This window comes from Teleopsis dalmanni, chromosome 2, assembly GCF_002237135.1.
Source record: "Teleopsis dalmanni isolate 2A chromosome 2, ASM223713v2, whole genome shotgun sequence".
Taxonomy (NCBI): Eukaryota; Metazoa; Arthropoda; class Insecta; order Diptera; family Diopsidae; genus Teleopsis; species Teleopsis dalmanni.
The window spans coordinates 14,157,679-14,170,178 of NC_051847.1; the positions used below are offsets into that span (position 1 = coordinate 14,157,679).

The 12,500-nt window shown below is 29.5% G+C and overlaps 1 protein-coding gene across 1 annotated transcript; it reads right to left on the reverse strand.

Moving 5' to 3' along the window:
* Window positions 1-270: 270 nt before the first annotated feature.
* On the reverse strand, window positions 271-3,684 carry LOC119679927 (protein N-terminal asparagine amidohydrolase-like). The gene is made up of 5 exons (XM_038092520.1): window positions 3,358-3,684; window positions 3,022-3,204; window positions 948-1,156; window positions 529-690; window positions 271-458 (listed from the first exon to the last, which is right to left on the reverse strand). The coding sequence occupies exons 1-5, from the start codon at window positions 3,608-3,610 to the stop codon at window positions 333-335; spliced, it is 933 nt and encodes a 310-aa protein (XP_037948448.1). The 5' UTR covers window positions 3,611-3,684; the 3' UTR covers window positions 271-332.
* Window positions 3,685-12,500: the final 8,816 nt, after the last annotated feature.

Sequence of the window (12,500 nt, forward strand, 5' to 3'; positions counted from 1 at the left end):
GTTATATATATATATGCCTTATAATATTTTATGATTAATTTTAAATCAGTTAATAATTAACATAACATTTCGACTATATTTAATTGCTTTAATTCATATGTAATTTTTATTTTAAATCAAAATATAGAATAACAATAAAATTGACTAAGCAAAAAAATTCATTTCGATTTATGTATTTATAATTAACAAAGTGTGAAAACATTCAATTCATTTTAAAAATTTCGGCTTTCTGCACTCACAGTTAAAATATTTAAATATAATAATTTAAACAACAAATTTTACTTTTATATACATTTCAAATAATTGCTTCCAATTTGTTGTTTTAATTTTATTTAATATCTAACAATGGTCCAGTAACCCGTAGTTTCATCGCGTCTATAATAGCGTGGCCGATTATCTCTGAATACAGTAATAGCGGGAAATTGGTTCTCTTGTATAAATTTAATGGTTGCGCGCATCTGCAATATGAAAAGTAAAATATGTATATTTAATATCACATTTAAAATAAATAATTAATAAATAAATTACATGCATAGCAAAGTGTGGTGGTTCCACATCAGGACTTGAGGATAAATGCTGTAAAATAAATTCATCAGTTTGTGATAGCCATAAATCTACACCACGAAGTGGATCATAATTGAATGGACCAATACGTAGCATTCCCAAAGAAGAGTCGTATACATCAAGTACCTTCAATATATAAGACACATTTTAATATATATTTGTTTTTTTTAATATATATGGTATATATAATTTAAAATTGTATTTGATACAATTTAAAATTGTTCGGTTTCTTATATTTTTACAGAAGTCAAAGATCATGTATCTTTTAAAGAATGATATCACAATAAATACCATATATGCAAAAGTTACCACAACGCATATTATTGATTTTGTTTTATTAATTGCATTACATTTTTATAATATATGAATAATTTAGAATTTACCGTTTGTGCTCCCATAAAAATGCGTGCATCTCTTAATTGCCTATCTGGACCTCTCTCTGGGAAAGTAGCTGGAAATATTTCACCGGTATTTATATTTACACCTACGCCATAGATGATGGGGAAATTAATGTCACCGCGTACAATGGTATTTAAGTCTCCAACACAGGCCTGTGTTAAGTCAATTTCGAGGTGATGTTTGTGGAATGATTCTGTAAATTAAATTTTTTTGTTAATTCATATTAAGTTATTAAGTTATAAGAATAAAGAACTACTTAAATGAAATAAAACCTCCCAGAACTAATGTCGGTTCATGAAAGATGTTATATACCATATATCTATAAATAAGCCTGTAGCTTGGGGTAGTGTTATAATGACATTGTATGCGTGTTTGGGTTGCAATGAGTTAAAAGATTTTTACTATTAAATATAAGTGGAAATGTATAACACAATTGAAGAAGTGCTTTGATAGCAGTTGAATGTATATCACAAATCTGATGTACTATATAGAAATTGTGAAAAAAGTTTATACTACCGAAAGCAACATAAACATGCTTGATTAAATGATTGAGTATTAAGTAATGATTGAGTATTTTTACGAAGATCCAATCAAAGATCCAAATTGAATCAATTCAATCTGGAAATGCTTTTGAACTTTTCAATACCCTATTATCGAGGAACTATGTTACTCTTATGTGGGTACCGGGACAATGATGGCAATGAAATAGCAGATTCCCTAGCAAAGAGGGGTGCATGTACTCCTTTCATTGATCCAGAACCCTTTTGCGGGGTAACAAATACCTTCACAAATAACTTATTACGTGAACGGGAGAAACAAAATCTACTTGAACACTGGTGAGCCCAAACAGGCATGTGGCAGTCAAGAAGATTCACTGATCCTGAACACATCAACGTTGACGCTATCGTGAACCTTAACAGAAACGATATTGCAATCTACGCTGAACTTCTTACAGGACACTGTAGACTTAATTATCACATGAAGATTATAGGTGCAGTATAAAGTGATTCCTGTCAAATCTGTCATGAGGAGAAGGAAACATCAGAACATATCCTATGCAACTCCTGAACGGCGGCAAGGCGTAGACTTGACTACCTTGGAAGCGCGATCTTAGTCCCAAATGAAATAGGTGAAATTAAGCCAACAGCAATAACGGATTCATAAATAGTGTAGAATTGGTTTAGTTGGGCCTATAGGCGCACAAAAGATCTTTTAGGTAGGGGTGCATCCAAAGCCTATTATTTAATAATAGTAGTTTTACGAAGAAATGTAGATATATTGCTATTGAGAACTGCATAGAAGATTGTTTAATATTAGATTCACGGAACTTTGGTCACACTGAATTAGATGAACATAATTAAATTAATGTCCCTCCTGTAGGATAAAATTTTGTGGATAGGATAAAACTTAACATTATTTATTAGAGAAGACGATTGTATAGAAAGATTGCATTTTAAAGATTAGAGATCTATAACAAGTTGTAATTATTATAATCGTAGATATGATTAATTTATTATAATTATGTTTATTAAATTAAAATGTTTTGATTCAAAAGAAATTTTGCCTACTGTGGAAACATCTTGAAAGTCAAAATAAATTGTAAAAATACACGTATATCCACATATACATATATAAACATATAAAAAGATGGAATATAATTTCAATCGAGTGAGACGATTGTTCATTTGTAATTTTTTAAAGTTAAATCCAATAATTTCTTCATAATAAAATATATCATCACAGTATATTATATAGATATATTCCTTCAACTATTTTAAGATGCATAAGTTTATTTGTAATTTAGTTTCTTAAGTTTTTTGTTTTTAACTGAAAATGTTGCAGTTTCAAGTACAATAGAAAATAAAAAATATTTAATTAAAAGTATTTTTCTTTAACTTATTAAAAACACCTTTAACATAAGAGAAAATTATAAAAAGTTTCCTATTTCTGGACAAAGAAAGAAACTTAAAGTCTTAAGTTTGTATCCTTAACAAACACAAAATGAAAATGTATCATAATAAAGGACCTTTGCAGAAGGTGGTGTGCTTTGAAACTTACGCATTATGCTGTAGAAAACATCTTCACCATATGATTGTGGATCTTTGTAGCCACCAATTAATTGTAATTCAATACGTCCTTCTGGATAGCCTAAGGCAAGCTCCTGCACACGTGCAACCATTGCACACACCGCTTCATCAACCCCAGAGCCATCAAAGTGGGCTAAAGCAACTGCTCCGGATCCTGTGAAAAATGAAAATGGTTTGGCTTAAAACATGTTCAACAATAAAAAGTAATTGTATATAAAGCAGATTGTGGGTAGGTAGATAATTTCTTTTTTTATATTTATATAAATATATTATATAATTTAGTTAATATTGGTATTGCATATCTAACCTGAATGTCGCACAACAACAATAATACATGTTGTCGCATCATCAGCTCCAATTATGCTGACGTTTTTGTCATGCGGCGCAGTACCAGCCATTTCACGCTGTCCTACGTAGAGCAAACCTATGGGGCCAACTGATTTTGTTGGTATGGAGAGTAACTGTTGGGCATAATCTCTGTAAACGGGATGTTGCAGAAAAAGGCTTGTTGTGTCCATCGGACAATCATCTTGTAAGACGCCGTTCAGCACAAGAACCATTTTGTAAGAATTTATTTTCTTTTTCCAATATTATAATTTTAATCAAAATGAATTTAATTCAGCTTTGCTTTATATTTTTTAATTGCTGCAAAAATAAGAATGAACATTTTTTATTTCTTTTTATGTAACAAATTAATTTAATTAACAACTTATATAGAGTTTTTAATTAGCATTTGCTAAGTTTCACAATATGTATTTTATTTATTTAAATTATTAGTTCAAAAAGACACCTCAGGTTTGGGCAAAAATTTATTGAGTTAAAAAAATCCTTAGAATAAAATTTTGGTTTATAAATAGAGATACAGATAAATATACAAACACACCATTATTTTTTATAATATATTTCAGATTAGTTATGTTTTAATGGTTTGTTTTGTAATATATATATTAGAATTAGAATATTAGAATTATTATATTTTATTAGAAAATAATATTTAATAATATATAATATAAATATATTGGAAATAATATTTTATATATATTCTATTAGTTAACTATTAGTCTACTTTTAATAGTTACTCTGTTACCGAGCCCCTTACTCAAGGTCGTGAACACCCCTAATATTATAGTCAGTTATAACAATGCACTAATGAACATTGACTCTAAGCTTCAAAATTGACTGGGTACAAGCTCAGCTCTCGGTGCTTGCAGTCTTAAGAATTATTTACGAATAATTAAATACCAGAAATAGTTCCAAAAAACAAAAATTTATTTAACTAAAAATAATAAATTTTTTGTTGTTGTAAATCACTATTGTAAATTATTTAATATAAGTTATTTTAATTAAAATCACTTAAAAGATTATTTATTTTCTATATGTAAATAAAACAAAAAACGATGTATATAAAAAAAAATGGTAGCCACACATAATTGACTTGGATACTCCTTTGAATTGGTCCCCTTGATTCTTTATTTGTTTCTTCGAGTTGTTATTGTTGGTTTCTCTTCTCTGTTGTCTGTTGGATGTTGTATGTTGTTAATGTTGGTTCAGTCATAAATTTGTAACGTCTTCATATTAAAAATTTGTCATATTGTTTATTTTTTAACTTATCAATTCTCTTATATGAATAAGTTTAACTGCATATTGCCATATTCTGATGAGGTCCAGGCATTTTTATGTTCAGTACTTAAATGTGCCCAAAAGGTTTTTGCGAAGAGGTGTGAATATTTATGCTTAACATGGCTACGAAATGAATTTAAAATTTATTGCTTATGAGGGCGAAATTATTTGTACGTATATATATATATACATATACATATATTAAACAAGGAATACAAAGAGACGTGTGTATTTTGCAATATCTTTGAGACACACAATCCAATCTCTCTTAAAGAAACAGATAAAAAATATGCATTATTGGAAATAAAAAATTAATCAAATAAAGAAAATCAAATGTATTTATATTCAAGACTATAGAATATGTATAATCAAATATATACTGAACATAGATATTTTAAATTGATTAAATGATTAAGTTGATTAAGTTAACTTTTTAATCTCTGCGATACTATTGTTATAGTCTTACGGCCTTATTCATAAAAATTTCTTAAAATGCTTTTTAAATACATTTTAGTTAAAATGTATTTTAACTTTATAATGGCCTTATAATGCACACTATTCATAAACGTATTATAAACCTTTGATAACTATAATACAAATGTTAATAACATTGCTGTTAAACACAAAACATTTTACAACACTGTGAGAAATATGAATTAATGCAGCACAAAAATAAAAATTAAAAGATTTGTTTATGATTAATAAATCGTTATTTAATTTGCAATTTCATTAAAAGTTTTTTTCGATAAATATTTTTAATATAACATTAGTTTCTTTCGATTTGTTGAATTATCATCACATATTTCTTCACAGTCAGATAAGAAACTAAAGTTGATAGCCGCAGAAAAATTGTCATTATAAGGTATTTTGGAGACATTTTCATTGTAACTGCAAGATTGTGCAATACTGATATATATTCAACCCATCTAGAATGATATATTCAATCCATCTAGAAGGCAACGAAATCTTTGCTTCCACACACCAAAGCATCTTTCAACTGTATTTCTGGTGGCAATGTGTGCAGCATTGTATCGATCTTCTTTTGCGTTTTGTGGTTTCAGTATTGGAGTGAATAGGTATGGTTGAAGTTTGTATCCTGAATCGCCAACCAAGCGCCCTTTGCATTTTCCTGCCTCTAACTGTTCTTTAAGAATTGACTCATCGAAAATCCGGCAGTCGTGCGTACTACCTCTCCATCTTGCGACTATATTGCAAATTTTTAAATTTGCATCACATATCACCTTCAAAATATAATTTGTTTTTTAATGTAAGTAAATATTTTAAAGGTACTAAAAATACGCACTTGTTCGTTTAATGAATAAAACCCTTTCCGATTTATATAATATTGGGAAATATCTCCACCCACTTTTTTAATTTTTATGTGCGTGCAATCAATTGCACCAATCACATTTGGAACTTGTAATCTTGTGGAAGTTCCAGCGCCTCTACTATCAAACGTTAAGTCCTGTTTCACTAAGTCAGTTATTTTTTCTACGCCCTTTTTTGAAAATCGGTACCTCAGTTGAAATTCATCATCACGCAGCATAAACGGATCTCCACGTTGTTTATATATTTTTAAATTAAATTAAATACTCGCCAATTTCTTTAATTATGCTTATGGCATCCATATTTAATTGTAATTCACCCAATAAAAATTACTACACAATCAAAAATTGTACTTAAAATGCTGTTATAGAAGGTATAAACCTATTATAAATTTTGACATATTTTAACAGCATTTTAACAGCATTTTAACTTTAAAATACGTTTATGAATAGAGTTTTATAAATGCTTTATAACACTGTTAAATAACGTTTATGAATAACATTTTTGATAAAATGTATTACAAACCTACTATAACTTTTTATGAATAAGGCCGTTAATTTTTATATATAATTTTATATAGAACTTAATGAGGTTTTTGGTTTATAATTACTTTATGCATAAATAATAATTATATAATAATAATAGTAAATAAAAGAAAAAACGAAAATTTTAAGGAAGAAAAATAAATTTCAACTCGAAACTCTATTACCTCTATTATAAGCAGAAGATATATATTTTGCACCTGGTATATTTTTTCTATTGCTGCAGCATCTGTTATTAACTTGATTGTTTTTGTAATGTATACATAGAATAGAATAGAATAAAATAGAATAAAATATTTTATCTTCATCCTTATCAATGCTAGCCATAGGTTCTTGCCTAGTGTAATATTTTGGTATATGAGTACATTGTCATTTGTAGGTCCAATTTGTTTTACTGACAAATATATATATTTACAACAAAATAACTTATTAGATTTGCTCATACTGTAGTTTGGCCATTTTAAAAGAATTTTAGTATCTTTTTACAAAATAAACTGATCACTTCTATTGGCTAAGATCACTTCTATTAGCTTCGAATATATATTTCCTATTGAGGCTTTTAATTAACTACTTCTAATTAAATAGCTCATGGGTACAAAGTGTTAATTGATGACACTACTGAAATTGCGAAGATATACTTATATTGCTCTTCTATTTAGGAAATTTATAAGCATTCACCAAACCTCGACAAGGAGGAGTAGACAAGCGACAACATTGAACGAAATTGAACAAAATAAAGATCACAAGTCAACAATTTCTGTTTTATTAATTTAATAAAAATGTCAATTCGATAATTGACCGCCGTTAAATCGCATTACACAACGTTTTTATGATGTGGAAGCAATAATTCAATTGAGAACGACTCCGAGATGTAGTAGCAGCAAACAAATCCAACTCAATGAAACAATTTCGCAGACAGAACGGGCATGCATCCGCCAGACTATTGCACATGTGGTTATGTGAAGTTTTGCATATTGTGAGGGAAAATCGTGAGTTGCTAAAAACACGAATTACGATATTCAATTGTATGCAATTGCTGGCCAAAACACAATACCAATCAAATCAAATAAATGAAGCAGCTAACTAAATAAGTCTAAGGCCTAAATAAATAAACAATTTGAATCTAAAATCACAACTTATGCATGCAACAATTATTTTATGTTATTGATTATTAAGTTGGAAATTATAAAGCCAATGGACCAAGTAAGGAAATGACAGTAACAAAGAAATCTACAATAACAAAAAATGTATTTTTTTTTTAAATATTGTATCTCAATTAATATGCATTTCTTAAATTTATACAATTCCTTTCATTAACACTTGTGGATATCTAAAATCTCTGGCTTAGATGAGTTTGGTTTACTAAAAATTAATCATATTTGCCTATACCATCTGCCTTTATTTATTAAAATGGGAACTTCATCTATTGACCATTTACTTACCCCTGACTAAAATTTATTCAAAATTCATTCCTAAGAAGTGCTTTAAATAGGTTAAAGTCGCACTTTAAAGTCTCAGGTTTTAGATGTATTTAACTACTGAGAGAGAAAAGGCCTAATACAGTTCAATTAAATAATTCTCTTAATCCTGACAAAAGTAAATAAATTGATGAATTCAAATTAAGTTAAAGTTCAATTTGGTTGATATCGAAGTATACGCAGAATAACAGAATTGATTAGCAGAGGAGAATCAAAAATAAACTACTTAACTATTTTATGCACGTTTGGCTTGCGGCATTTGCATTCGTAATAAAAAGCATATAAGAATGCAATTGCATGCTTTTTCACTCGACCGACAGTAAGACGAGTACGAGTTCTTCTATCATCAGAAGCTTTTGGCAAAGTTGTAAAAAATAAACAAGTTATACACCTGAAGATACAAAGTACAGAATGCAGAAAGGCACAGCAGGCTGCAGAATCCAAGTTTCATGCCAAATGAATTCATATTCCACTCTCCGACTTTGACTTTGTGTCTGATTCAAGAGTAGGTGCAATTTTAAAAGCATACGGCAATGTGGAATTATTTGGACTTGGTGAATTATTGGGCAAATAATAACTGTATACAAAACATGATGACGTACATGATTATCTAGAAGTAATCAGCATTATTTAAAACTATAATGACATACTATATAGATTAAAATAGTAAACATACATTATTTATAAAATATATAATTATGATTTCTCACCTATTTCGAATTTGGTTCAAAAAAAAAAAATACATTGTAAAGGCATCAACCTAATGCAAGTTTCGTTTATTGAAGTGCACTGTGTAACCAAGCAAAATTTGAATTATATTATATTTGAAAATCTATTAACACCATTTATTAACGTAATAAAGTCTAGATATTGAATATGTTACAAAATGGGCTTACTTACTTGTGGATATCTGTTGTTTTACTATGTCCAGACTTAATCAGATCTAGACTTAAGCATTATTTAACTCTACCCAACATCGAAATCAGTCAAAAACTAGAGGTCATGCCTTAAATTAGCTGATCGTAAAACGTCTAATCCTCTAAGAAAAATTACAAGAATTGTGGCATAAAAAAAAAAGAGTAAAGCACCTAATCACGGAGGAGTTCAACTTGTTCTACTCCACCGAACTACCTAGTTGTAGATATATTTTTATATGTTTTATTTAAAAAAATAACGAGATACTACATAATTGAAGCGAAATATTAAGTATTAAAATTAAAATTAAAATTAGTAGAATATTTTCAATATATGATTTATATAATTTGTTAAATAATCTTAGGGATTTATTCTCTGTTTTTCTGACTTCTCTGTTATTTTTTTGCGTGTACTTTTTAAATGCTGTTATTGTTCTTTTTGTGTGAAGTGTACTTTACTTAGGTTAGGTTAAGTTATACCGCCGATTCCTATTGGATTCACTTAGGCCTATTGACCCATTGTGTTACCGTATATATAGGAAAAAAAACTCATGGTTTAAAACCTTAAACCTTTGGCGAAGCATAAAATGAACTGGGCAAAAACATAGTAGATGAGAGGCACTCTCATCGTGTTCCCCGCAGCTGCGACAGATTTGGTTGAAAGGGAGACTTAATCTTCTAGCATAGTTCCCAAGTTTACAGTGACCTGTAAATAAACCGATATCTCTACAGGATATGTTAATGAGAATTTGAGATTTCCTTTTATCGGAACATGGCCAGATTGCATACAGATGCCTGCATATCGTTGGGTCTTTCCATCTTTTATTAAATATTTCACTACAGAAAGAACTCAATAATAATTTGCATAATGTTAGCGATATGCCCAGATTATTTAGGTGTTCTGAAGCACCCTTTCTGGCTAGCTTATATGCTCTGCAATTGTCGCAAGTATCCCTATGATCGGAGACCCAGATTAGAGAAATATTGAGCTACGTCGACATTTCGTTTAGAGATATGTAACAGTCAAAAACTGTCCTAGATGTAAATTGAACTGAACTCAAGGACTTTAAAACAGCTTGACTGTCTGTATGTTAATTCATTGAGAAGCAAAATAAATTAATGATATGGGTCCTTTTTTCCAATATATGTATATATATATATATACAAATACATACATTCGTTAGTACAAATACTTAGTTTTTAGAAAGAATTTTTTTTTTTCATTTAAATTTCTAAGTTTTTTTCTTAACAAATTATTTTTAATTCAATTTTATTTAAGACAAATTCAATTTAATTTATTTAAACTTAAAGCTATTTCAATGTATGACGTAATTATTTAAAAAAATGATAACATTTTTTATATATAAGAGAAAAAAGTTAATAGTATGTGCCCTTTGGGTTAATGTTTCAAAATTACGTTAATCAGTTGAATTGAAGTAATAAAATCTCTATTATATTTTTTATATACAAATATTTTAACATACATATATGTATATATGTATATTTAATATATAAAAATTTTTCACTCTAAGCGAGTACACTCTAGGTAATTTATGAACTCAAGACGTATACATATTTAGATAACTTGGATAGATGATAGAAGATGCGTCTCTCATATCTGTCTATAAATTGTACGTACATAACAAGAAGCTTAAATTAAATGAGAGCAACAAACATAAAAGAAAATTAAACCTTTTCTTAGAATAGTAAAAGTAAAATAAGAAATTACTGGCAACTCTGAAAAGTTGAAGGAGCTAACGTTAACGTTATAAGATCAAGACGAGCGCACACGTTCCTACTTTAAACAATTGTTTTACAACAATTTCGCTTGGACTGATTTCACTAGCCAGACCGTTGCAGCTCATGGCAAACTCAACACAACATAACTCAACTTGCAATTGACGAAAGGAGCAACTGCACCAACAACAGCAACAACAGCAACAAGAACAACATTGGTAGCAGAAAACAAAATCACACGACGAAGCTCTGCAACTCAGCCACTCAGCTACTCAGCAACTTTAACGATTGGAACGGAACGGTGGCTTTCCTATCAACTAGCATTGCTAGTTGCTAGTTTGACTATGATGTGAGCTCCATGCACGGAGCACTGGAAGCAATTTAGCCGTGATCATGCATGAATCTCGATTAGATATTCTACGAGAAATAATTTGAAAATGATGACAGTTTGCGATACGAGGACAACAAAAATATATAAAATTAAAAGAAAAAACTAACGAAGTAAAAAATAAAATTATGCCAAATGAAAAAGGTTGGATTAAAAACAAAAACAAAAAAAAAACAAAAAAAAATAAAATCTACTTAAGCTTAAAACTGCAAACCGAAAGCGATTGCAATATTTTGCGGCTAGAAGCGATGTTCCAGACTGCCGTTTGTCGTGTACTGCATTTCTTCGCAGCGCTTTGTAGGAAAAGATCCAAAAAATTAAGATTCATTTCAATCGATATTAAATATTCAATAGACAAAAAAAATTATTATTCAAAAAAATATCTTACAATAAATTGCATGAGATTCGTTGCCGCTTCTATTTTCGACTTAAAATTTCATTTTGGTTCAATTGGTTGAAATAAAAAATCGTTTTATAAATTGATATGACCGGTGTTGAAGGCAAAGCTTTGTGATGATTAATTGATTATTTACTATACTAAATGTGTTGAAAATACAGAACAGCTATTGATTGAGATGTCAACTTATTGATATACGAATGAACTTACACTGGGCCAAATAGGAGTAATTAAAATTTAAAAAATTAAAATTTACGTATATTAATGCAAAATTGTGTCACAATATAACACGTGACATCAAAATCAAAACAGTTTCACTATAACCTTAATAACTAGAAGTGCGATGACAATTAGTTATTATATAAGTTATGTCTTCATAATAAGCAAACTAACTTGATAACAAAAAAATATATTATTTTGTTGTGGCTAGTTGAGCCACTGCTCTTGAGCACTTTTACTTTCTATTAACTGCAAGGTTTCTTCACAACCCCTCTGCACGCCTTGACTGGATTACTGTTTATCACTTTATCAGACTAAACAATAATTGATCTCAAATCTGCAATATCTCCTCGAAAGTCCTGTAACCATTTTGAGATTCAATAACACGGTGTTGGTATGCCTGTCAGTTTTCGTAAATAATTTCAGGGCTCTATCCCTTATATATTTTTTGATCAGATCAATCTTGAGATCCCTGAGGATGCCATTCGTCCTAATGTACTACACTACCTTGAAAAGTCTTCTCAGAGCCTGGTTTTGTGCAATTTCTAGCTGGCGAATAGTAGTATTTGAGGCTTTGCTAAACGCTACACATCTATATAGAAGTGACGGTCGAATTATTTGGTTATACATATAACAGCTTCCTGTTGTTAGCATTGAGACTTTCATTTTTGAATAACGGTTGAAGATAATGAAGAATCATTTGTCCACCCTGTTGCCTAGATATTTAATGCTATCCTCCCCCTTTATTACCGTATCCCCCACTCTCACTCTCGACGGGTTCTGTCTCCACTTACGCGTTATAAACAGAGCCTTAGTTTTTTCATAACTT